The following is a 27,535-nucleotide window of genomic DNA, read 5'->3' on the forward strand; positions in this document are numbered from 1 at the left end:
CCCCCCTGCACACAGAAACACAGAATTGTCTAGGTTGGAAGAGACCTCAAGATCATCGAGTCCAACCTCTGACCTAACACTAACAAGTCCTCCACTAAACCATATCACTAAGCTCAACATCTAAACGTCTTTTAAAGACACTGTACTAAAATCTTCTAGCCTCATTTGATGATGCTGAGCTTGGGCTTTATGTTGTGTTTGTGAACTGTCAGGAAACTATTTTTTACATAAAAGTTAAGCACTGTTGCCCTGCGCTGACTGGCTTTGCTGCTGCTACGGACCGTCTGAGGAAACAGCTTTGCTCTCGAAATTGCAGAGAGCCGATCTTTAAAAGACACGGTCACTATTAAGGGGATAGATGGCACTGAGCAAACCCAAATCTTTACCAGCAGCTTCCCCTTGTGCCGCACGGCTGCCAGTTACCTGCGCCTGCTGCAGGGAGCGCCCCTCGGCTTTCAGTCACTGGCCTAGACGCCCTTCAAGAGGCGGCCGGGGCGGATCGCGACGTGCACCATAACGAAGGGCCGGGACTGGGGGCTGGGGAGGAGGAGCCGGGCGGTGCGGGGCCGATCCCGCGGGGCCGGGCCGGGAGAGCTGCCGGGGGAGGCGGCCCCGGAAGGCGGCTTTGGTTCCGGGCCGCGCGGCGCCATGGACTCGCTGTGGCGGCTGAAGAGGTTCGATGCCTTCCCCAAAACCCTGGAAGATTTTCGGGTCAAGACGTGCGGGGGCGCGCTTGGTGAGCGGCCGGGATAAGGGCGGGCTGGGGGGGGCCCGGCCCTGGCCGCGGGGAGCCCGCGGGACGGGAGGGAGCCGGGCCGGGCGGCGGCGGGCGGGCTGAGGCGAGCCGGGCGGGCTGACGGCGGTTCTCGTCTCCCCGGCAGTGACGGTTGTCAGTGGGCTCATCATGGTGCTGCTGTTCTTCTCGGAGCTGCAGTACTACCTCACCAAGGAGGTGAGTAGCGGCGGGGCCCCGGGCTGCCTCCTCTCCTCACGCCTCTCCTCAAAGCCGCCGCGGAAGGGATCCGGGTGGCCTCTGGGCGCCCACGCAGCGCCCCGGTGCGCCTCAGGGGCTGTTTGCCAGCACCCGGCAGCCTTGGCCGTGGGCGTGGGGTGTCCTCGGAGAGCGACCGAGCGCGGGGGCCGGCCAGGGACACCTGTGAAGCTGCGGCAGAGGTCTTCTAAATCTCCTCTTGCTGTCTCTACCTGTCTGCCTGCAAGCGTGAGATGCAGAGAAAAGTAAGCACCTGTAGACGTACCCCCTCCCAACCACACACCCGGAGATCCCCAAATTATTATTCTGCTTTTTAAAGCTATTGCAAGTGGCAGAAGTTTAGCTGCCAAGGGAGGTGTGGCAGACCCGAGCTAGTGCCTGTCTCAAGTCCCATGCATTAAAAATCAGCCCCTGAGGCAGAGAAATCAAGGGAAAGAGGCCTTTCTTTCTTTTTTTTTTTTTTTTCTAAGTGAAACAAAACTTTTTTTTTTTTTCTTTAGGTTCATCCTGAATTATACGTTGACAAATCAAGGGGAGATAAGCTGAAGATCAACATAGATGTTACTTTTCCGCATATGCCTTGTGCTTGTGAGTCAGACTTCTGAAATTCGGGGGTAATGTGCATACTGGCCGAGGGCTGGACACGCACAGTGTCCTGCTGCTTGGGAGTGCTGCACTGCTGCTTACGCAGAGGACAGGGAGGAATCCGTGACTCCTTGCAGTGATTTCAGCCAGGCCGACTGAGTGCTTAAACCAGTGCTTCCAGTTACACTGTACTGTCCTCTAGACCATAAATGAAGATGAGGCATAAACCTACTTGCATTTCTGTATGGTGTTGTACTTTATGTTGCCTTTAAGAGTAAAGATTTCTGTGACAGTTGGAAACAGTCATTCTTGTACACTAAACCCCATATTTGGAAGGGTCATTTAGGATGCTGGCACAGTATATTTTATTCTCTATAAGGTGGTTGGCTCCAACCACGCATCTTCTTCCGGTTATTGGTATTCCCCAGCTAAAAGGTTCTGTATTTTAACTGGTTGAAGGCTTCCTCAGACTGCTACAAGCCATGAGAAATGTACTTTTGCAGACAACTTTACTTGCTTGCTGGTTTCAGATTTGAGCATTGATGCGATGGATGTAGCAGGAGAACAGCAGCTGGATGTAGAGCACAATCTGTTTAAGCAACGTTTGGATAAAGCTGGCAATCGTGTGACTCCAGAGGCTGAGAGACATGGTAATATGTCATTTTGTCATTCTTGCATGGATGCTCTAGTAGTCTTTCCATTGCTGTGTGACTTTCAGGGGAACAAGTGAGAGCTGAAGGGTGCTTAAACACCATAAACTCTTGAAGAGTTTATAGAACCCAAATCTATTAAGCTGGAAGATCAGACAAACTCCTATTATACTTGCTGCTTTTGAAAGTTAAATCTTTGTCTAGACACCCTGAAATTATGACAAGGAATCATGGATGCATTTCAGGAATAAAACCCCTGAACTAACGATATTTATTGCTAGGAATAAAGCAGCTGTCCTGGCAAAACTTGAGTTTGGTCCTATCTTTAGATTACAGTGGGCTAATAAATGAGGCAACCTGGTTAGAGGGAAGAACATTTTTTCCAAGGAAAGCTCCATTGACTAGACCCTTATGCCTAAACTTGCACCTTGTTACACTTAACCTGCTTTTAGCAGGGGGGTTAGACTCAATGATCTCCAGAAGTCCCTTCCAACCCTTATGATTATGTGATCGTTATTACCTTTTCTGTGAGTTAGTGTAGTTCTATACATCAGCATAAACTGCATTTTTGATTTGTATCACTCAGGTATAACTGCTGTTTCTAAAGTTGAAGGGCTAAACTAAGCCAAGAGCTGCACAATCACTAAGTGTGAGGATTTCTCCAATTGTTGTGGGCAAACTGTGTGGAGACAGAAACAGCTTCTCCATATCTAATTCTCTTAACACATGTAGGCCTCTGGCATTACATGTATTGCCAGACTCCATCTGGATTACTCTGTATGAACAGGTTGCACTGACTTCTTATATAATCAATAGAGAAGAAGAGAGGCTTGTAGGGAGCAGCTCATTTTACCTGAAAGAGACACTTGAAAATAAATCAACTGCATTGCATGCAGCAAGCTGGAGAAAGTACAGGACTAGTTCAGTTTCATCACCTGTGTTACAAGTCAGATCAGAAGAAAGAACCCTCCTATCTTAATTAAAATCTGATTACCAGTTTCTATAGGTAACATTGGCATTGACAGTTATTTAAATTGTGACTATAGCAATATTGATCTTAAATTTAGTAAAATATACCCAAATATTATGTAGTGTTATTTGGAGGCTTTTCCTAATCATAGTTATGTTAAAATAGTTAATAGTTACCAAGCTCAGTAATTTCTATGATAGATTGCATTTTGTGCTTGGATATCATCTTATTCATTTACATTGAATGACAATAAATTATTTCTTTGTTGATTCTTCTTATCAATTCCTTCATTTTAATGCAGACAGTTTTTCAATTTCATGTTTTATCTGTGTGGAAGTTAAGGTGTACATGTATGTTGAGAGCAAGAAACCCTCCGTGCAGAGTTTTATTTGTTCTAGTTTATTTACAGTGTCTAAAATGTGTGTATTACTTCTGAATTTTGTCTGTGAGACATATGAAGGGGCAGCTACTTGATAACATTTAAAAAGCCGTTACTGGTATAGCTTGAAAGACCCCATGCATTGTACAGGTGCTTTTGTTGAAATAGTACAAATCATAGCTTTGACAAAGTGTTACAATTAATAAGCTGTACATGTATTCTTCCTGACTCTATCTTTTTTGAGTAATTACAAAATTAAAAGCTTTACCAGTCTTTAAAGATTGAATTCTTAAGTGCACTTTCAACTACTTTAAATGTTGTTAGCTTTAGAAAGGAAGTACTTTCATAATAGTTTTTGTTTCCTTGATCTTAACAACAACGGGATATTGTGCATATAAACTGTGGAAAGGCACAGAATGATGCTCTGCAGGCCATTGCTTATGTGGTTTCTGGCTTACCTTTCGTACAACAGTCAAACATCATCAGCGAGGACACAGTGCTCTCCCTTTCTTAGCACACAGATGTTTTACCCTTCTGAGCCTTGCATAGGCACATTCCCTTCATGTCTTGGGATAAGATTACACATTATGGACCACTGCCTTGACTGTTACTTAAAATTTTGCTTGTATAACAGGTCCTGCATCAGTCACAATTTACTGACTGCATCTACTTAAACAATGTTTTAACAAAGCTTTTATGCAAGTAATATACTGGCCAGTGCCCCAGCAAAGCTTACAGATAGCTAGTTTTTTCTATGGAAGGTATTCTTCAGAGGACAAACACCACACTACTATCAGGTATTGTCTTGTAACTGAACAGGCTCTGCACATACCATTTCAGAAGGCTGATGTAGATGCCCAGCTTTGGACACAATCATTGCATTTGTGTGTAGAAAAGACAGGAATACAAGATACTGTTTCTAGATGTACTTTATCAATTGGGCTCCTATTTTGTTTTAGAGCTCGGAAAAGAAGAAGAAAAAGTGTTTGATCCAAGTTCTTTGGATGCTGATCGTTGTGAGAGCTGTTATGGGGCCGAGTCTGAGGACATCCGGTAATCTTAGACTTTTCCATACCTTCTTAGCACTTGAGAGAACATTCTTATGTTGCATGCATGTTTCTTTTCAAAATGTCTGTGCAATTAAATCCTTCTGGGCACATGTTCATTGAATTATGAGAACTATTGTGCTTTTGTTATGTCTTTTGAAGCTACACATATATCATTTAAGGATGGGCAGTTATGCTGTCTAGTGTGTCTATATCTGTATTCAAGGTTGATGCAAAACTGCTCACCGTTACGTGAGCTGCCTTGGAATAAAACCTGGTTATGTCCCTGCCTTCTCGCTTCTGCAGGCTTTGCGTCCTTATGGGAGCAAAGACTAGACATTGACTGCTGACATAGACAAAAGATGTACCAGATGTCATTTAGTTTTCCTCGTTCCTCCTACCTGCAAATTCCTGTAAGAATGGATCCATGTTTGGTCCATGAGTTTTGGAGTACCCCTCAGTATTATTGTTTGCCTAATAGCTTGCTTGTCCCATCTGTCAAGTTGCAGCATTCCCAAGAGATGCTTCTATTTTGAGGGTTTCACAGTTCCAGCCTTCAACTTCTGTCCAGCAAAACATGGAACCAGTACTGAAGGGTGTTGTGTTTTTTGTTTTGGTGACAAAAATGTTATCCAGAGGTAGAAAAGTATTGAAGAAAGTTAGCCTTTCATGCACTTTTGACAGTCCTGGCCTAAAAACAGAAGAAAAGAGGAGTAGAAACAGGCAGGTGCTTTGTTCACTCGGGGAAATGCCAAACTAGTCAGAACTGCAGGACACTGATGGCATTTTTGTGGGAAATTTGTTTCCAAGGAGCGACGTGGCTGTCTAAATGGGCAAAGGCCTTTTCAGACCCAAGAACTGTATTAAAACAGCTTGTGTCCTTGCATCAATAAATAAATAAATATAAATAAATCAAAATGCTTGAGCTCCTTCAGGAGTATTAAGCCAACTTTCAAGGTCCAGTCCTTGATGTTTGCTTTATTTGTTTGGGGAAGAAATGTCCAGAAAGTATTTGAGTAGTGAGAGGAAACATCTCTTTATAGTAATAAAGATATTCAGTGGTACTTGTGCTTTTGCAGATGCTGTAATACTTGTGACGATGTCAGAGAAGCCTACAGGCGGCGAGGCTGGGCCTTCAAGAACCCAGATACCATAGAGCAATGCAAGAGGGAAGGGTTTAGCCAGAAAATGCAAGAACAAAAGAACGAGGGCTGCCAAGTGTATGGTTTCCTGGAGGTCAACAAGGTGAGAGACAAATTTTACTGTAAACCTGCAGGATGATGGTGATGACTGTGAGAAGGCAGAACCTGGGTGTTCCTCTCCTTTTCCAGCTTGTGTTAACAGTACAGTAATATAATAAACCTGGGGTGCAACAAAGTACTTGCAGCTGTAAAGGAGTTCAAGAGGAGAGTCAGGAAAAGCAGTGTGAAGGGGATAATTCTCTGTTTCATTGTGTGGGCTGTAGGAAGCACAACAACCTAGAGAAGCTTAGCTTTTCCTGCCATCTTGCTAGCAAATTTTTCTGCTGAGGTTTCTGGAGGAGAAGCAGCTTCGTCAAGGTTGGATATTCCAAACCAGCCCTTCTAGTCTTAAAGCACAGACCACCTGCGGATGCTGGAGATTATGGTAACCATCGACTTGCCAGCAGAGGTGCTGAATAGAGTAAAATTTTATCTCATTTAGAAAATGTTACCTTCTTTAGTAAAAGCAAGAAATTAGAGTTGACTGTCAAAGCTGAAAATTTTCAGAGGTATTTTCTGCAACTGGTGTATGAAAATTCAGTATGAGATATACCAAATAACTACATAACCACCCTCTCATTTGGAGGGTATCCAAACCAAAATGCTTGGATGCGCAGATTATGTACCCAAGCACATTCCGAAGGTCAGTCACAAACTATTTTTTATCAAAGTCTCTGGTGTTTGTTTGTTTGTTTTTTTGTTTGTTTTTCCACATCTTTGTGTATTCTTCCTGTAGACCATATTCTGTAAGTTTGAAGAGTAAACATTTTGCTCACAAAGCTAGGCATTGTGATTTGGGCACCATCTTGGGTACTAAACAGTTAGTTATAAAGCCCTTTATCACAGAATATGATGAGGTGGGAGGATTCAAATGGGAATGCTAGAGATAGCTAGGATTCGGAGGTGGGTGTTACTAGGGAAGTTCCTGGGTACCATTGCTATATGCTCCATCCTCATCTGGTTTGCAGTTCGTATAAGCAAGAGTTTGCACAGACATCAAAGATGTAATGTATCATGTGAGACTGGGACATGTGGAGCTTCCAGGGTAATGTATGACTGCTTGTAAGTGCCAGTCAAGATTGGCACCTAATATCTGTGTTCCTTACAAATTCCAGGATGAAGTTTTAACAAACTGGTTAGTGCTTTTATTTTCACATGCAGCTCATTTTCATAGTGTATAGTTTACTGTAATTAGTTGTTTCTTTGTTTTTCTATCCTCTGCATAAAACAGTTATTATCTACATTAGCATGTAATTATGGCTTTCAGTATGACTGTGCCTGTGAGAAACAGGGGAAATCTCTCTTCTAGGACAGTACCTGGTGGTATTGTCATCTATAAAAATGGCTTGCATGGTGTATATCAAGTTTAAAAATAAAAAATTAAGCAAGCACTTGTACAGCTGCTTTATTTATATAGATTCAAACCTTTTAATGAAAGTTCACTATCCCCTGCAGGTAGCTGGAAATTTTCACTTTGCACCAGGAAAAAGTTTCCAACAGTCCCACGTACACGGTAAAGTATTTTCTTTTTCTACTTATTGTGACCTTTAGCTTCCAAGTGTATCTGACCATTGTCTTACAATAGCTTTGAGTTGCAACCCATAATAGTAACAGTTTAATATCCATAATAACTGTTTTTCCCCCCAATATTAGTTATTCTAATAAAATACATCACTTCCTGCAGAACTTGCTTTATGTACTTAAACTAGCATATCAACAGCAACCGTATTACAGCCAGTAATTACAACTTCACAGCACATACCTAAGTTAATGACAAGTAGCACCGCATTGCATCTATCCTTGGTAATAGACATGAATGCAAGTAGTGGTAAGGGTCGAGTTAGCTCTCTAATTGCATGTGCCCCAGAAGTCTTGCACAACTGAATTTAAAAATTAAGGAATACAGTGGGAGAATACAGGAAGAAACAGAAAGGACTGTTACTGCAAAACTTTTGGAGGCACAGTTAGGAATATTGGTGTTTTGGAGGGCAAGGAAAAATGGTGAGAGGAGAGATGATGGGCAGACAAACCTGCTTTCTGGAAATTCTGTTATATTAAATAATGAGGGAAAGAAGGCCTCTAATAACTTTCTCAACAGGCAACAGTCTGCAGCTCTTAGAATCTCCTGAATATGTTACAGTCTACTGAGAGCTCTCAGTGGCTCTCTTTAAGGTACTTTTCCCTTCTTACTACCAACCTATGTAAACTTCTTGAATTTACAATACCTTCCTTTTTGCAAGATATTCAGCAGGTATGTTCTGCCTTAAGAAAAAACACCTCTCATTTACTTGCTGTGTGGTACCAGTCAGCTTTATGTGATAGCTTTTGTTCCTCTGTTGGAAGAGCAAGTGAGCAGTCCTTGCTTGCTCTCAACCTGCCTCTTAGATGTTGTAGACCTTATTTGTTTCAACCTACAGTTCAGGTCTTTCCCCCACTGAAGAGTCACAGCTTACTCAGGTGGTCCTTTCTGGAAGCCATTCAACTTCAGAGCCTCCTTACTGTTTTTCTCTGAATGTTTGCAGTTCAGCTGTGGCTGGAGGTACCAGACTGCACCCAGTGTTAAGGTTCAGGCTAAGCATGATGTAGCCAACAGTGTGATGATTTTCTTTCTTTTGTTATTTCTTGCTTTCCTAGTAATTCTTAACATTTGATTACCCTTTTTTCCACCTGTTCCTGGGCAATATTTTTGTGGGACCAACCAACCATCAATGAGTTTTCCATCACCACCAAGAGAAATGGACAGCTAAGAGCCTGTTCTTTCATACATGAAGCTGGGAATGTTTTTGCCCTCACTATAACCTTTCTTCATAGTATTTTTTAAAATAATAATGTAATATATAATAAATATATATATATATATATATATATGTATATATATATATATATATAATATTACATATATAATATATCCTAATTTAATATTTTTTAATATTTCCTTTGGATCAGAATTCTGCTCTAAGCACCTATATGCATGTGATGGTTGATCCATTTAATAAAGTCTGCATTAATGTTTAGTCTATTAATGCACTTAATATGCAGGATGAAGTTGAATGTCTAAGAGAAGTCTGAATATTCCTGACTTATTATGAAGAATCCAATAAAAATAATGATTTTATTAGACACAAAACTGCAACGACAGTATTTTTGCTACCATCTTCTATTCCCTACTGTTTTGAGTCAGCAGAAAATAGGGAGATGAACAAGAATGTCAATAGTGTGGACCGTTCGTAGAATCACTAATATTGGAAAAGTCCTCCAAGATCATCTGGTCCAACCACCCCCCATACCACCAATGTCACCTAATAAACCATGTCCCTAAGTACCATATCCAGCCTTTTCCTTAAACGCCCCCAAGGGTGGTGACTCTTCCGCGTCCCTGGGCAACTCGTTACAGAAAGTTGATCGATCACACCACTCTCCTTGCTTCATGTCAGAGTGGCTGTACAGCTGATGGTTAGACCCAAGTCCATAATTCTATTTGCTGGTGTTGTTCAAGTACTGAAGCTAGCAGACCAGCTTTTCAGTTTGTTGCACTGACATTCTCCCGTTATCTTGAGGATTATTGTTGCTTAATACATCTCCAGATAATGACTGCACAGGCAACTGTACTGGGTCTGGTTGGGATGTTAACTTTCCCTGCAGCAGCCCGTACAGTGCTCTGCTCTGCACTTGTGGCTAGAACAGCAGTGGTATCACACCAGTGTTGTGTCTGCTGCTGAGCAGTGCTGGCACAGCATCAGGACTCTCTCTGACCCTCCTAGGGAGTGGGCAAGAAGTGAGAAAGGAACGTCACCAGGGCAGCTGACCTAAACCAACCAAAGGGATATTCCATACCATATGATGTCACGCTCAGTAATAAAAGGTAGAAAAAGGAAGAAGAGGGGAGGGGTGGGCTCTTGTTGCAAAAACATCTGTCCTCCCGAACACCAGCTATATGCATTGAGGCCCTGCTGCAAGGACGTGGTCAAGCATCACTCATTTGTGGAAAGTAGAGAGGAATTTCTTTCCTATGCACTTCCACGCAGCCGTTACTTGTTTTGTTTTTTCCCTTTTCCCCTTTCCCTTTTTTCACTTTGGTTAAATTATTTAATTAATAAGAATATTTCCTTAATAATTATTTTTCCCTTTAATTAAATTATCCTTATCTCAACCCATGAGTTGTTTTTTCCTTTACTTTTTCCCCTCCTCTTCTAAGGAGGGGAAGTCAGAGAGTGGTTGTGGTGGAGTTCAGCTGCCTAGCACAGTAAAACCACCACAGCAAGTTCTTAACAAAGTAAAGGGTCCTATTCAGAAGTACTTTGTAAATCTCACCATAAATATAATTCTGATCTCAGCTTCTGAATGTATGTCATGTGCTTGCTGTTAACATCTTCAAAACTGTATCTTCTCTCCTGGGTAGAAGTGAATTGAAATTGCTTTTCTCAGAAAGAATAAAAAGTAAGAGGATATATAGGGCTAACACATGCACAAAACAGAACCAGTACAGAATAAGGTGCAATATGAGTTGTGATTAGTTATGTTAGCTTTAATTGTGTGTAGCTCAATCTTTGATCTTTTGTTTTGTTTTAGTAGTTGTCCTAGCATAAATGTGGTGCAGAAATCTTATTTTTCAGGGATGATTCATTCCTTGTTTGGGCTTCTTTTCCCATACGGTTATCTCTCCTTACTTATATTTTTTTCTCAAATTCTTATATTTTGTCCCCAGAAATCATTTGCCCACTTTTTAAAGTAGGCAATACTTTTTAGAGTCTAATAGCTGTAGACAAGGTTTGATAGCACCAGCTGAATGTAAGAGTAATCGAGGTAAAAAACGGGGCAGCCTTATATGGAGGAGTTCATCCCATGTCTCACATCCCTGAACCTCAGATCTTTGTCTTTGTCTGGGCAGAAATCCTTACATTAAGACAGCGAAAATCAGAGGTCCTGTTGACAAGGTAAAAAGGATGAAGTTACCTTGAAGTTTGTTACGTTGTCAGCCTAAATTCGGTTACTTTCCTAATCAGGAGAATGCTAATGAGTAGCCACCAAAATTAAATAATCAACAATAGCTCTCAAATTATTTTTTCATTTTAAAATATTGTATAAGTGAGTAAGCCTCTTAACAGATCTTCTTAAGAGTTTACTGAATATAAGGTTTTATTAGTTGCAACCACATTTGGCTATTTTGAATTAGTGTCTAACAGTAAGGTACGTATTTGTGTTGGTATGCAAACATTTGTACTGAATAATGGGAATGAAAGTTTTGAGACAGGTGGCCTATGAATCTCATGCTTTAAGAAATGCAAGTGTATTGTCTTATCATAAGGTGACACCTGCTGAAATAGAGTCAAACCATATTTTGCTTGTGTTTAACATTCTAAATGTCCAAAGGGTTTTTCTTAAAGATCAAGACCCTGACATCTCAAGCTCTGAGAAGCATGCGTACCCCAGAATTTGTCTTAACTATTTTTATCCTCTGCTAATATTTACGCCCGAAGTACCTCTGGTGGTCTCCTGATAGTCTTTTTAGCAGTGTTCAACACTTTACTTGTTTTAACACTTCTGCTCTCTGTCCCTATGCAATATTCATGTGACTGAAGGAACTAGAAACACTGAAAATGCTGAAAAACAAAAATTATATTAAAAAAAATTGTCCACTTCGAAGAAAAAAGTTATTTTGTCCTTTTTGTTTTGTTCTGTTTCTGCTTGCATGAATGTTAAATCCAGGTGAGATTATTTCACTTCACTTACTGTTGTTTGCATGGATGCTTTTCTGTAGTTGTATGTAACCTTTTTTGTCATGTTCTTTTGATGTTAGAGATGAAAGTCATTCTGCACAATCATTAAATACAACTTTGTATTCATTTTGGTTTCTCAGAGTCACAGGCCATGAAATCTAATGCAATTTATAAATTGAGATTGTGTTTCTGTCCTGAGATAAATAAAATGTCAGGCTCTGCTGCATTAACTAATTTTTTAGCCATCCACATTCACATTTCCAGTATACCTGACTGGAAATCACAGACATAGATAACTTTTAACTGCTGTTGTGTCTATAAAAAGTAGGCTTCTACTATTCTTTCCCCCCTGGTGGGTTCATGAGTAAGGAGTTGCTATGTTCTTTTCAGCTGGCCGTTGGAGGCTACTTCATTGCTGGGCTATTTTTGCAGCATAGACATGTGATCATGTTTTATCTTAGTTTTCTTCACTATTGAATGCTTTAATATGTGTTGCTGTTCATCTCAGGTCATAGAAATTTTTCTTTCTAGTAGAATTCACAAATATAATCTTAGTGCCTTTGTGCCATCTATAACAGTTAATTACCTTTTAGCTATTCTGTAAGTATACTGCTTGTATTTCTTGGATAGGTGCTCTGTCTATCTTTCCTTCAGATGCTGTGTTTACAGAGAAGCTGAGCTGAAACCTCAGGAATTTGCTTTTGAAGCAAGCAGTGACACTGATTTTTGGCCCAAATCATTGGAGGCTTTGAAAACTGGTTGCTTTAAAGCTGCTCCATGATGCTCCATCTTCAGTGTCAGAGAAAACCCCACTCCTGAATGTTGTACTGGCTCCTAATGGTCTTGTCTTACTCCTTCAGTAACTGTGGTCCAGTTGCACTGAGACATCCAAGGTTGTTAGGAGCGGGACTGAAGGAAGTTGTGAGGAGGACTAGAACGCTTCCAAGCAGACTTCTTGGCACTGAAACTAGTAGTCCTGGCTCTCCTGTGTCAAGGGAAAACCAAAGTCAAACATTAGTGATATTTGCAGTCTTCTGTTCCCACTTGTTCATTTTCGGTACCAGCTGAGATTAGGTCTGCTTCACTGTTGTCTGCTTCACAGGTTTTGAATCCTAAACAGAATTTTTTATGTCAGTTTGTATGGGATGCTTCATATTTTAGGAAGTTCTCTTTTCAGTTGTGTCTTTGTAAGAACAGCTTCCAGCATCAACTTTGTCTTTTTGTGATCCTGGGTATTGTAGATGCTTACTGTGCAGCAGCTCACACCTTCTTTCCTCAAAAAAATGTTTTTTTATCTCAGAAAAAAAAAAAAAAAAAGAATGATTAAACAACTAAATTAAATGATATAACTTTTTAACCTCCTGAGGTTTGTGGTTGAAGAGCTGCTGCCACCGCTGTCCATGTCTGTACAGTAGCAGCCATCTCCTGCTTCAGCTGTAGAGCTTTGCAGTGAGTTTCCAGCATGGGGAACGTCCTTAGTGATAGTTTCCTCAGGAGGGAGATGAACCTCACATCAGTTCCTTCTTCCTTGCCATGTTTCTTCAAATCAAGGGGAAGCTGAGGCTTTTCCTTTAACCTTTAGATTGTCTTTGGACCATTCTGTTGCAGAGGTGTGATCATCACTATTTTCTAGGGAAGACATCACCCATCATGCTTTATTGAGAGACCTTTTCTTAAAATATATAATTTGATTCCTTTGATTGACTAAAAAAAAAGTTGACATTGATGATCGCATTCAGAGCATTCTCTGTCCTAGAGACACATTTTCAATGACTGTGACAGTTTCTGTGAGTGAAGCAGTTATGAATGGGATCCAAATTTTGTGCTTTTCTTGCACCTTATCTGGTCAACTGGAGGAAAGAAGATATCTCTGATTTTTTTTTTTTTTTTGTGATTACCACTTGTTTTCCTCATTTGTGGTGGTGACTATGAAAGAAAGAATGAAAGAAGTCTCCCTCTTCTCAAAAGATAGGAAAACTCTTTTTTTAAGAGCTTTTGAAAAGAGCCTATTTGGAGTCACCAAGCTTTCACTAGGAATCTGTGAAGATTAGCTCCCTAAGAGCACAAATTCACTGTTCAGTTGTAAGCCTTCATTAATGTTCTGTCCATGTACTCAAGGCTAGGCTTATTCCCTTCTCTAGTAGATTCATTTGACAGCCAGAAATTACTTGAAAGCATCGTGGACACCGTGGAAGAGACCTAATGCACCATCTGACATGGTTTAGTGGTTTAGTGGAGTACTTGTTAGTGTTAGGTCAGAACCTGGACTAGCTGATCTTGGAGGTCTCTTTCAACCTAGATGATTCTGTGATCTTATTTTACATAGTTTCTAATGGTTTGAATGCTGAATTGCAAGAAGGACAGTGTCTTTGACTGAAGACTGGTTATCGTTGTTTAGGCCCCGTGGTATATTCTCATTGGCTACCAAAAGCCCGTCATACTAATTCTTTTGGCTGCAGAGACTGCACCCTTCTCCTATTCTCCTGACCCAGAACCCTGCTATTACACAGCTTCTACAGACACAAATACCTCATTTGAGCTCATCTATGCTTACCAGCATTCTTGGGAAAAAAGGTGGAAATCGAAACCTCCCATCAGCCAAGGTCCCAATTTCATCAGGGAGGAAATTGAAATCCTCTGGTTGATCACCTGTGTGGTATTCCTACCATCGAGGTGTTTGTGTGAACTCATTCTGTTGTTCCAAATGTCCCAAAGTAGTGTCTGCCAGGAAATTAATAATTTTCATCCTCAGTCTGAACACTGGAGGTTGAGGTGATTATTTCATCCTCAGCATTGCTAAGGACTTTTCCTTATACATTGGTAAACTCCTTTCAGGGGTTGATGGTATTGGTGCTGAAAGACTCAAGGTCTCACCCATTTCTGTGTAGATAGACAAAACTGTTGACAATTCAATCAAGTTAAATTTGCCACAAAAAGTGATATTTCCATTTGCCACTGGCCTATAGTTGATCAAAGCTCAAACTGTATTACTTGTTGGGAATGTCTAACATTTGCCAAGCAGCCATCTGGAGGCTCTCCATACCTTCCATACTTCCTCCATACCAAAAACGATGCTGTCACAGAAGCACCACCAGGAGCGCAGCATTTTGCAGAATGGGCTGGGAGTTGCTGTGTAAAGTATTCAGAGGTCCATCTTCATGTAGGTATAAATCTGTGAGTTATTGGTTAGCCACATACAGTGTAAATGTACTTGTGAACAGTCTTTTGAAACAACAAAAAAGGAGATTACTTAACACCAATTAGTATGTTTTGAGATATGCAGTCCAAGCATTTGTTTCCCCTGTCCCCACATCCTTCCAGGTATTCACCTTTGTTGGGATCTTGCAACAGATTGAACAAAAATAATCTTGCGGTTTGCCACCTTACCTGTGCACCAGGTATGATGAAAGAAGCACAGGTCTGATTAATAAAAAAAATCTTACCTAGATTTGAATGGTAATGTGTTCTGAATGTAAACTTTGACTACACCTCTGGATAGCTTTGATTGCTGCTAAAATGACTTTTCCGTTACCCTAAGGAACTGAAAGACTGTGAAGGAATATAAATATAACTAGGAGTGTTACCTGGCATGCTACTTCAGGATTTACTTTAACATATATGGACATCCCACTGTAATTTTCCTTTTAGTGATTAATTCCTGCATTTTTGTTTCTCCATTACTTTTTAAATGACTGCTAGTCCATATATCAGTCCTTTGACTAGCTAGAGAGTCCTCTTAAATGGCCTAGAAAGCACACCACTAAAGCTATTTTTCTCCCCCTTTTGTGGTACAAGTTTTAAATGCTGCTGTATCTGAGTCTGCTTTTCATTGTAAGGATCTGAATATTTCTCTTTTCTCTCCTACTCTGCTCATTTTTGCAGTGCACGCTGTTGAGAGTAAGTGTTGCTGTATCCTTTTTTTTTTCAATACTGTTTACTGCAGTACTAACCTGATTTCTATTATTTGCTATGCCCATAAATCTCCTTTGGGAGGAGCTGTTGATCTAGGCTGGGATTTGAGAAGATTTCCTGAAAGCTAAAAGGAGAGCAATCCCAGGTCATTCTTCTGTGGTAAATGAGGTCAGATGGAAAAGGTTGAGAATCTTTGTCTTAAAGGAATTTGATGTGTCAGTGTTGGAGATAACGTGTTGGTGGATTACTAGTTGTTTTACACAGATAACGTAGTTGAGGGGGACATAGTGACAAGTTGGAGGGACTTCTGCCTTTTGAAGTCAGATGGGATAATTATATTGTTTAAGCTCATTTGTGCAACAGGCTAGAGAATTTCTTCTGGGAATTCATGCACCAACTCTGCTCATCTCCGAAAACTCTGTAGAAGGTTTTCCAAGATTTTGTAAGCCATTGGATTTTTTGTAAGGGTGAGAAAATCCTGGCAATAACAGATTGAAATGTGATGTATCCACTCAGTAACATCTGGTAGAGGGTTCAGGATCCCTACTCTCCTCTCTCCCTCCCCAGACTGCAACATTTTCTGTGTTGCTCCCTGCCTCAATGCCCTCTTCACAGTGCATCATCATGTTCCTGCCATTGTGCTCCTCTAAGAGCTTTTTTTTTATTCCAGAAAATTCATCCCCAGTGTGAAAATTGGTGACCTAGTTCATTTTGGAACAGCGTGTTTGGGTAGCTGTGTCTTGGGCTTCTTGCAATTTTAATGGATTTATTAACTGGCAGTAAGTGCTTTTAACCCTGTTTTACAGGACTGAATTACAGAGTCTGAGTCTTTGTGGTTGATCAGGTCAGAAATGCAAGATGGAGAGAATTCTTAAGATAGACAGCAGACTTAAAACTGCTACTAACACAGTGAAAAAAATGAGGTTATATAAGGAGGAGAGACTTCTTGACAAACCTAAGATCTTTTACAGATTTATCTTATCTAGCTAAGCATTTAGCTGCAGTTACAGAAAGAAGAGAATGTGCTTATATTTCTTGAAAAAAACAATCCCTGGTCCTACCTGACAGTCTCTTAAGATCTGTTCTGTTACCTTGTACTGTTTCTTCTCTAAGCACACTAAATAGGCTGTTGTTTTATGTTATGCAAGCTGTGATTAGATTAATATTTTTCTCTGACCTAGACTGCATACATATGTGCTTAGCATCCTTAGTGATCAAAGATAAACTTGTAGCTTGGTGGAAGACTAGTTTGGAAACTGAATGTATGAATCATGCATTTTTGCAGTTGTAAATCATTAGTTGAAGAGGTTTTATAAAAGCTAATAATCAGCATTTTACCTGTGGAAAGCATTATATCAGAGCACTTTGGGGAAACTTTATTTTGAATTGTTGTAACCATTAAAATTAGTGTCATGCATGATGTAAAACTAGTTTCACAGGTTAGTCAATGACTGGGCTTTCTCAAGTTCTTCTCTTGAATTTCTCTGGTACTCTGCTCTCACTGTAAGGTTTGTCAACCTTACTAGTACTCAGCTCCCACTTCAAATACTAACAAATGTGACTGCCCAAGCATTAAAACTGATAAACACCATAATCATACCAGCACAGCTGTCAGGAGGAAAGTTCCCATCCCTCCCCATGCAGGTGGCTTGTGCCTCTCACAAGTGTTAGTGCAGCCTTGTGCTTAGCGTTGTTTTAAAGTTGATCTGGCTGAAAGAGTAGCCTCGCTTCAAGCAATATTTATGTTTTGATTAGTTATATTCTCTGATATGGTTTGTGACCATGAGGAGGGTGGGAGGGGAATGAGCCATCAACAGAAAATTGAGGAGCAAAGACTGTTTTATTCCTTTGGCTTTAGGTCCAGTTTAAATGCAGATCCATCACAGCCGTACCTTTTCTCCGTGTAACTTTGTTATTAACTGAAAGTTAGTCTGCTGCAGTCTGTACAAAAGGCAGCAAGACTTAATGCTCAACTGACAACTAACCCACTTAACTCTTGACTTAGTTGCATAATACTGCAACATTACATGGTATTGCTAGAAATTATTAAGAAAAAATGTAGTGTAATACTGCGGCCACCTCTTTCCTTCCCTTCTTTACCCACTATTTGATATGTATTCCCAAATTTGTGGTAGATTGTTGTTGTTGTTTAATCCAAATGAGGTCTTTGATCCAGCTGCCAGCATAGACACACAAACAACAATGCTGGTGGCAGTGATAGGTCTGCATACTTGCCAGACAGCAACAGGAGTATGTGATGCCAGTGCTGCCTTGAGCTCTTTGTAATGCAAAACCATTGCCTTAATTCCAGTGACTGCAGCCTTGATTCCTAAGCATCAAACATATTCACTGTGAAATGGCAAGGAGCTCTCCCTAGATGAAAGTTTTAGAAGGAAGACTATTGTGCAGGCAGAGTGTTTCCTTTTCTAACTGTACATTTTCTGATTTGCATTTTTATATATCTTTGCTTTAGTAAGGTTTTATATAAATACAAGGAAAGCTTCTATTACTTTATTGAAGGATGTTATTAGGAAAAAAATAGTTGACAGCATACTCATGTTAAGCAAATGTTTTAAAGCAGAGGCTAGTTTCAATCAGTTCTTTAGCTTTGCAGCCTTTCTTATGCTGGATGGCATTGTCAAAATCCTTTAAGAGAACAACATTCCTAATCCTCATTAATAATGCAGCAATCAGCGATCTGACCCCATCAACACATAAAATAATAGCACATGATTTTTTGAAGTATGTTTTTCTTTGTGTAGGTGAAAGGTGAAGTATGGCTTCCTGAGCACATGAATTTACCTGTTAAAATGTGCCACAGCCTCGGGTTACTTTAGGATAATTGTGCAACTTTGGATAAACCTGGTAGGAGTGTTACTGAAATCTAGTTGTAAGTTACATTTTCATTCTGAGATCAATGCTTCTAGCATTATATAAAGCCACTTACGTAGCCGACAAAAATATATGAATTCCTTTTAACATTGCCTTCCATGGCCCTTATCTTTGCCAGGTCTCTTCTGGAAGCATAGTGCTGCCGATGTCATTGTATTGCTGTATGCAAAATGTCAGAGAGAGGGCAGGCTGAAAGGCTGTCCTTCCAAAGACTTTTCCTTTCCCTCTGCATTCTCTAGGCAGCAGCAACAAGGCAGTTTGCTAAGAGTTGCTAAGATGCTGGTGATTTATTCAGGGCACCTTGATGCAATGTTAAGGCACACGATCTCCTCAGCTGTTAGTTTAGATGTCGTATTTCTATGTTTTTTAGAAATGAATTGTTAGAGAAATGAAGCAAGAACTAAAATGGATGTCAGATCGTGATTGAGATAACAGTGAAATTTTCCTTGCTTGACCCCTGAAATTTGCTTTAGACATTTGTTGGCATTTTTGACATTTGTGACATCTGTCACATACCCTACTGCAAACCAGAGTGAAACCCATCTTATTTTCTTGCCATTTTAAACAGTAATGGGAATAAGGGGAGGTCTCTTATAGCTAAAATAAAGTAAATAGATACGCTTGATATCGTAGTCTGAACTATATTGTTAAACTATTTTTCTATTACAGTTCATGACCTCCAGAGCTTCGGACTTGATAATGTAAGTGTTCTTCAGGTAGTGTCCCGATTCTCTCAGTCTGTTTTCCTTCTGGATTTCCATGCCATTGCCACATTGAGATCTTAGCATATTGAGCCCAGCTGTCTTTAGGTTTCACAAATCTGTGCATAATCTGGAACCTGCTTTCACACAGGGCCCTAAAGTGTGTTGTGGAACGTTATTGTGTTGCCTGGCAAGCCTGCTTCTGTCTTCCTAAGGCTGTCTTGGTCTTTAATCTGTGCTTCCCAGCTTTTTAGAATCGACATTTTCACAACTACTGCTGGATCTGTTGGAGTTTACCTTGTACCGAAAGGAAGGCAGACGATGCCCCTACCTATACGACTGACCAGATGAAAGAGTGGTGGAAAGGTGGGTGGGGGTAGGAGAGTTTGCTCTGCAGATGAGAGGAAAGGGCACCAAGATGTGGGGATTTCAAACAGGAAAAGGAGAATCCACATCTTGGAATCTCCCATAAATAAAAAGGAAGAGCAAGCGCTTTGGAGTTCACAATTAGGAAGTGCAGAATAAGGGAGGACCTGCCAGAGCAACAATCAGAAAAATATACAAATAATTACCTTTAGGCCCATTGCTGTGCCACTAGGATGCTGTGCAGTTGTTTGAGTTCCTAGCATTTCTATTTCAGATCAATATGACGCACTACATCAAACATCTCTCATTTGGAAGGGATTATCCAGGCATTGTGAATCCTCTGGATGGGACAGACGTCACTGCACAGCAAGGTAAGAGCCAACCAAGAGAAATCTTTTTAAGTGTCCATATTAATGAATTAGGTGAGAAGAGGAGCAAAGTTCCTAGTCTTTAACAAGAACCCTGACAGCACTGTGTAAAACTCAGAGTCCTCCGCCTTGTGCTCTTTCTGAAACAGATGCTTCCACTCAGCCAGAACAAACTGGCCTACGTGTTTTGTTTTGATTCTGTGACCTTTCTGAAAGATGTCTCTTTTCAGTGTTTATGGATATACAACAGAAGGTACAGGACATTATTATTGAACGCCTACAATATGTGTAGTTGAGGGAGAGCCCTGCCTGGCTACTGTGTGCAGTAAGATACAGCTGAAAGCCACAGAATAGAAAAAAAGCCTAATGGATAGTTGCTGGAGAGCTGTGGTATCTGTCTGACCTTGATCTACCCAACTGTAACAGCTTAAGATTAGCTATTGCTGATCTTCGATGGATAGCTCTGACAGTTCTCTCCTTATGCCACTGCTGCTCAAACTGTCATCTTGGTTTATTCATACAAACCTACTTTATATACCACTGCAGAAATTAGTCACATTTAGATCCACTGGAATCTGCAAACTTTGTCTTTGTAGGCACTTGAGATTATGTTATGTAATAAAGCTTGGAGAGAGAAGTTGTTTGGTTCAAGATGGTAGTAGGATTGTTATCCTACCTGAATCTGTTCTATAAAATTTTTCACCAACTATTTTACTATTTTACTTGTTGCACCCAAATCAAAGAGTGGTGCTTAAAGTAAAATACAGAAAAATGAAAGGATGCCATGATGCTGTTATTTTTCTGTGGAGTAAAAAACTATGAGAGGGAACCTGTACCTGGTTGGTAAAATTCTCTGTAGGTTAAAGTTTTCCGTGCTGGGCATCAGCTAAACAGCTGGAAAAATCTTGAGGAATTACTAAGACTGAAGGTATTTTCCAGAAAAGAAGTGGGTGAAGTAGATTGCAGGTCAAATTTATGTTTATTGCACACCAGCGAAGGATATTATATGTGAAAATTACTCATGTAGAAATGGATGAGTAATATTCTCTAGGGAATTTCTGAGAAAACTGATTTTCAAAGTGATCATTACCTTCCATTTTTTTTAAGAGAACTGAAGGAACTGGCTGGTCTGAGGTAGCGGAAGGAATTCTATTTTCTATTCACTGATCCAGATGTTCCTCTTTATCCTGTAGAAACCTGATGTTTGTCATCAGGAGATTAAATGTTAATTGAAGTTGATATAGATTGCTTATTTAGAGTTGAGTATGTTTTTGTAGGACGATGCTGTTAAATATAAAGGTTTTCATGTCATAGAGTAAGAATTTTCAAGAAGTTGTACTGGTAAAAACTATAGTATTGATAAGTGGTTTAAAAAAAGTTTTTCACCTAGGCTGAAGTTTGGGACTGTTCAGCCTGGAGGAGGGAATGGTTAGGGATCTTATCAAAATCAGGATCTTATCAATGTGCATAAATAATCTGAAGGGAAGAAAAAAATGAAGACAGAACTTTGCTATTTTCTGTATTAATTATGTCTCTGTGTCTTCGCTTGTAGCTTCCATGATGTTTCAGTATTTTGTCAAAGTGGTCCCCACAGTTTATATGAAGGTAGACGGTGAAGTAAGTACCTTTATTCCTGTTGCTTTGGCCTTTCATAAAAATCATAAACCTACATGTTATTCTTCTGTCTTTTCTTGTTACATATACACCCACTTAAACAGGAGATGAGGTTATACTTTAATAGCAGTATCTGTTGTGGTCATACCTGTGTCACACTCTGCCTGTACCATAGGTATAAGAAATGAAGCAGCCTCAGCTCAATTCTTTTTCACAGCCTGCAGCACAGGATAGGATCCCAGCAAGATTCTGTGCAATGACGTATTTTTCTTTTCCTAGTTTATTTTTGTATATTTTAATATTTGTTTATTCCAAACATGTATTGGGTGGCTTCAGCTCTCTCATGCCCAACTCTATACAAGATATAAGCAGTAATTCAGTAGGGATAATTGCCATTTTGCAGATCTGAAACATGGTTCTTAGGGTTTTTTTTCTTCTTTTGACACAGCAGATAATCTACTTCCACACCATATAAAGCAACTGAAAGCCTGTAGACTTTAGTCCTCATATTCTGATTCTGATGATGTCTGACCTCTAGTGGAAGCAAGACAAATTATTCAACTTCCTTCGTATTGCAGCCTCAGCAAAAGCAAGTTTCTATGGTGTAATGTCATCTATAATGTTTCTACAATGATTAAGCAGATTTCAGCCTCCATCCCACCTAGTTCAAAGTGACCATACCATTTTCATTATGTTCCCTCATGAATCCCTCCTAGTGTCTGTTCAGGAGAAGTCAACGCACCAAGGAGATCCTAAAAGTGTTATTTAGAGAATAACACAAGATGAGCTTGTCTCCGATTTAAAAACTCTACTTTAGCCTCCAAAAGAGGGTGGCTAGACACAGCCTTCATATTGCTTTAGGTACTTTGGAATTTATATCACCAGCAAATTATTAGTTAATGTCAGAGACTGTAGGAACCACAGATCTGAGGAGCCACATGTCCACAGTAGATGGAATACAGGCACTCAAGCAAAACTATCCTACAGCAGTGTGAGCGGGACAATATAACAATCCATTGGAGAGGTAGATGTAAGTTGTGTTTCTTCATCTGCCCTACAGACTGAAGCTATCTGCAGGAATCAGTTCTCATGATAAATCCTTAAGTGGACCATTCTTTTTTAAATACCCTGCCTTTCTTGGGCCCATCTGTTTTTCCTGGAAGTTGGATGGAAATTACTTGCTATGTGGTGGTATTGAGAGAACCTTCAGACCATATCTGAAGCTCAGTCTGCTTGGATTCAGGATGCTTCTGCAGTTTTTGTGAATGATTTAAATTCCTTATGTACGAGGGATAGTTAATTTGGAGCCCTGTTCTTATAACCATCTCCTGGTATACCATGGATTATGATTCTCTAGAGGAAATCTCACATGTAGATCCATCACACAGTTTTCAAAGGATTTCTTCTGTCAAAATAATTGCTTTTAGTCTCCAGGAGAGGAATCCATGCAAACCATGATGCTCGTACTTATGGTAACTGAATCAACGTGTGTTACCATATGTGTACCATGACCTGTCTTATACAGTCAGTACTTGGAAGCCCCAAATGTAGAATTTGATAAAGAAACTGGATAGCATCTTTTTCAGCTTTAATTATGATTTGTCAGATAGCTGATCAGGGATGACAGAACATAATTTAATTTTATAGAAACTCAATTTATTTTCTGTAAGAATAGGAATGGTATAAACAACCTGTAGAAGAATTGCAGGGCACAGAAGAATACAACAGGGTGATCTTTTATTTGCACAAAGATGAGTGATCTTCATCCTTCTGTAGCCCTAAAGCTCTCCTGCCTTTATATATTATTTCTTTTCTTTCCTCACTCTTGAATATACATGCATATAGCCTTCTCAAACTGCAGATACCAGGGTTGTGTGATACCCTTTCTTCCATATTCCATTTATGCTTCACAGAATGGTGTCTGCTATTCCTGCTTAAATTATTCCTGCTATTTCTGTTTAAATTCATCTGCTAATGGTAGACCTCTCTCAGCTTTCAGCATTGTCTCCCAATGCTTCATATGAGGAGAAGATTTTTCATCGGATTGTGTGGGAGCTCAGTACTTTAAATGTTGACTCTTAGAGGGTCTCAGGAGTTAGCTGTTACAGTATTTATGGACTTGAAATGGTGAGAGTGACAGCACAAGGTAAAGCTAAGCCAATAGACTTAAGAAGTCAAACAGATCAGTGCCACAGGAATCTGACCTGTCTCCAGTCTGTCTCCTGAAGCATGCTAAGGTGGACTGCAGATTGGCAGAGGTTGACATGGACTTCAGGCTGAGGTTGAGAAAAACAGCTTCTCCCAGTCACTTGCCAACAGAGACCAGAACAATCCAGCCTGGAGACTGATGCATAGCTTGTTCTTTAGGCTAAACGTGGATTTAGCCGATAAATATCCTGTAGTAAAAATAGACCTGATTCTGATGGTGCTAGCAGCACCATCACTCTTAGCACCATGACTACTGGCAGGACCCTACAAGTTGAGGGGGCAGGACAACACTGATGTGGTTCACTGAACTTGTGTTTTAGTAGCCTTTGCTACTCCTTGTTAACAAAACAATGCTTACTGCTTTTGTTTCCTGCTAGGTGGTAAGGACTAACCAGTTTTCAGTTACACGACATGAGAAAATAGCCAATGGGCTAATAGGGGACCAAGGTCTGCCTGGTGTATTTGTGCTATATGAACTGTCACCCATGATGGTGAAGCTGACAGAGAAACACAGGTAAGAGACATTTCAGTGTATTTCGTTCACTGTATCGATTTTGTCATTTTGCATAGCTTAAAACACTGTCCTCGCTTAGATAATGACTGCACATGCCTGAGAGTCAGCCAAGCTCCTCTACAGTCAGCAGAGAGGATGAGGTACTCCCCAATGCACTTCCTTTTACTGTGAACATCTGTAACAGATTTGGGATTTTCCAATACTCCCTGGAATGTTTTAATCCAGTATCAGAGTGGAGACGTATAGAAATCTGATATAATGGTTCTTAGTTTAGACTAATGCCCTCAAATCCCTTTATAATAGGAAAACTACTTTTATGTAGCAAAGCCAATGTGACTGACCAATAGATACAAATGCAATTTATCATTTTCACTGTCCAATAACACCTTACAAACACCTATACTGGCACCTGCTCCAATCCAACTTGTTTACTTACTCTGCATTTGCTGTATCTTTTCTTCATGTTGTAGTCAGTGTGAAACTTGTTGCTTCTTTCCAGGTCCTTATTTAACCACAGGTTTGTAATTGCAGGGAAATGGAAGGAGTTACAGCTGTCAAAGCTTTGAACAGCCAAATTCTATACCTTACAATGTATTAGTATGTGCCTAGGGATTTCTTTTTTTTCTCTTACAGCAGTCTGTGCATTCTGTCTGAGCACAGGTGGCTGAAATCTTAGCAATGAAATGCCATCCTTTAGGTTTATTAATTCAGTATTTGCTTCCTGGGGTTGCCACTGAGCTCGTTAGACTGCACTGAATACAGTGGTGCTTCTTAGTAAAAGTTTCAGTGATGAAACTTTTTTCATCCTGTAGCCAACAGTGGTTATTTAATTGTTGAACCTGTTGTCAGTTGTTAATATTTATATGATGCATGCTTACGTAGTATAGTTAATATAATGATAATTATGAATTGGTTTGTATTGTTACTTGTCATACTGAGCTCGTGCTGATTGTTCAAATTCTTTTCCTCATTTTAGGCCCTTCACACACTTTCTCACAGGAGTTTGTGCCATTGTTGGTGGCATATTTACAGGTATTGCACCTTTAAATTATTTCTCTCTCTAAAGAGTAAACACTTGCCATCTTATTCTTTCTAGAGTCTTCATAGCTGGTAATAAACCCCTGTCTACTGGGGAAAGGTGATTTTAGCCTTCAGGAGGGGATGCAAGATGTTCTACAGAGCTATGGGAGTATCTGATATTTTGTTTTCAAATAATGCAGTCTTTCATATACTGTTTGAAATCTGCACTATTTTCTTGGCTAGAGGACAGATCAAATCAGCTGTGTCATAGCTTTTTTTTTCTTAGAGCATCAAATTGGTTCCACAAGTAGAAATACTTTCAGGGCAAAAGTCACCATGGGTATTACTGAAAGACCAGATAGCAAGACTAGTAGTTCTATATTCTATAGCAATAGAATCATTCAGGTTGGAAAAGACCTCTAAGATCATCTATTCCAACCTTAGAATAGAAAAACCAGTTCCCATTTTAGCTGCTACTCTAACTAGCATTAAAATATATGTAGTTGTGCAGGATCAAGTAACCACTTATTTCTTAGACTGTTGAATAAAATAAAAATGAAGCTTCATAAAGGCATTGAAAATATCATTGCCAGTAAGCAAAGATATTTTCAATGTGTAATGTTTCAATGGGTAAATTACCCTGTGAACCCTCAAGAAAAAGAGGGAGCTAAGGGAGTAGCTCAGAATTCCTGTATTGTGAAAGCTGGGTTGCCTGGATTTGGGGGTGCAGTAGACCTTTTCTGTGGTCACAAACAAGCACCGAGTTAACAGGCATCTTCAGTGTACTGGCTGGAGAGATTTGGGGAAAATACTGCAGAAAGTACTAAAGCATCAGTTTATTTTGTGTCCTTGGTGGTTAATCATTGCAATCTCCTAGAAAGGGCATCTGTAAAGGGCAACGCGTTTTATCAGGTAGAAGAGCTTACTTTTAAGGTTACTGTGAAACAAGCAAAAAATGGAAAACGTACCCTTGGCAAGTTGGGTCAGAGTGGTAGTAGAATGATATAAAGTTTGCAGAATCAACTTCTTTTCCAAACTTTTTTAATTCATCAGTAAGCATATGTGATTCATCTTAGCCTCATTTTTACTTGTTTGAGAGTTTTACTTTTTTTGGAGAAGCATGGTCACCTCTGCCCTGCAAGCTGGATCTTGTCTCTCCTAATGAGATGAAGACCTTAGTCTTCTGAGCAGCAGCAGCTGCTTTTTGTCTTGGTGGAACTGGAATTCCTTTCCACTGACAGAAGGATTTTTTTTTCTTTCTGTGAGAGTTGATCCCTCTTTGAGGCTTCTCTGGCTTGATCTGTTTTTTTCCTTTCAGTTGCAGGATTCATTGACTCCTTGATCTATCACTCAGCACGTGCCATCCAGAAGAAGATCGAACTCGGGAAGGCAATATAAATAAGCAGTGACCTCACCCACACATTAAAAAAAAAAAAAAAACTGTAAGGAGAACTAAACATGATTTTCAAAATACATGTGATCTTCTGAGTGCACATGAGAAGAGGTTTGGAATTACCAGATGGCCCCAACTCCTGGCTCTTAATGTCTCATCATCCTTTGTTTGGCGTTAATTTATGGATTGAACTGCTTGAAACTCGCTGCTATAAAGATTCATTAGCCATCTTGTCTGGCTGTGCAGGCCCTACTGTAAAAGCCCTTTTGTGTCAGTCCTTGTTCATCCAGTTTGCCCGCCGAAAGAGCTGCTGGAGATACTGCATTCTTTTTGACTCCAGGAATAATGTACTGTGCTGTCATGAGACCTGCGATGGATTGAAGTTGACATCAAATAAACTTTCTGGCAATGCCATCCATCCTTTTTAAATTATTCTTTAAAAAGTTTCTGAATGTGCTGACAGTGTATGCCAGATATCTGTGGAAATGTGCTGAATCCCATGTGCTTTCCTTCCTGCTGTCCAGGGCAATGTGATGAGACCTGGCACTCAGGATGTGCTTTTTGTATGATGGGGCATTGCAGATGCTTCAGATTGCTCTTATGAAAGATGCAAGTTAATATTTCAGGAAAAAGAAAAAAAAAAAAAAAGAGTTTGGAGTTTTAAATAATTTTAAAATTGGATTGTGTTTGCACTTCCCCTCTGTTTATATTTTGTAATAAAGTCCATCCTCTGTGTTTTGGTAAAGCATTTGGAAGAATAATTAAATTATTTGAACCAATCCTGGTATTGAATTGGAAATTATAATAAAAAATACATGCAATGTGGGAGAGGGTGAAGATACTATGATGGTGATTTTTTTTCTTTATAATGATCGACGCAAGTGAGTGATATGGTTGTTATGTAAAATTGGAGTGGGAGAAAATTGAAAACAAGAAGGCAAAAATAAAATATATGAATTCCTGACTTA

At 39.9% G+C, this 27,535-nt stretch overlaps 1 protein-coding gene across 3 annotated transcripts; it reads left to right on the top strand.

Annotated features, from left to right (window-relative positions):
• Positions 1-546: 546 nt before the first annotated feature.
• Positions 547-27,535, top strand: ERGIC3 (ERGIC and golgi 3). 3 transcript variants are annotated; one of them, XM_027473021.3, is made up of 14 exons: positions 547-736; positions 882-952; positions 1,492-1,579; positions 2,107-2,226; positions 4,535-4,628; positions 5,701-5,866; positions 7,318-7,375; positions 15,462-15,476; positions 19,053-19,084; positions 19,725-19,821; positions 21,371-21,435; positions 24,018-24,154; positions 25,131-25,186; positions 26,493-27,535. In XM_027473021.3, the coding sequence occupies exons 1-14, from the start codon at positions 649-651 to the stop codon at positions 26,570-26,572; spliced, it is 1,167 nt and encodes a 388-aa protein (XP_027328822.1). In that variant the 5' UTR covers positions 547-648; the 3' UTR covers positions 26,573-27,535. The 3 variants fall into 3 exon arrangements, with proteins under 3 accessions (XP_027328822.1, XP_027328824.1, XP_027328825.1); XM_027473023.3 differs by lacking the exon at positions 15,462-15,476 and having other exon boundaries at positions 553-736; XM_027473024.3 differs by lacking the exon at positions 882-952 and having other exon boundaries at positions 555-736.

Source organism: Anas platyrhynchos, chromosome 21 (assembly GCF_047663525.1).
Source record: "Anas platyrhynchos isolate ZD024472 breed Pekin duck chromosome 21, IASCAAS_PekinDuck_T2T, whole genome shotgun sequence".
Lineage (NCBI taxonomy): Eukaryota > Metazoa > Chordata > Aves > Anseriformes > Anatidae > Anas > Anas platyrhynchos.

Coding starts and splice junctions, on each gene's coding strand:
- ERGIC3 (XM_027473021.3), top strand. CDS start 649: ATGGACTCGCTGTGGCGGCTGAAGAGGTTCGATGCCTTCCCCAAAACC. Junction 953..1,491: donor AGTACTACCTCACCAAGGAG/GTGAGTAGCGGC, acceptor TTTTTTCTTTAG/GTTCATCCTGAATTATACGT. Junction 19,085..19,724: donor AGAGCTTCGGACTTGATAAT/GTAAGTGTTCTT, acceptor TTTCTATTTCAG/ATCAATATGACGCACTACAT.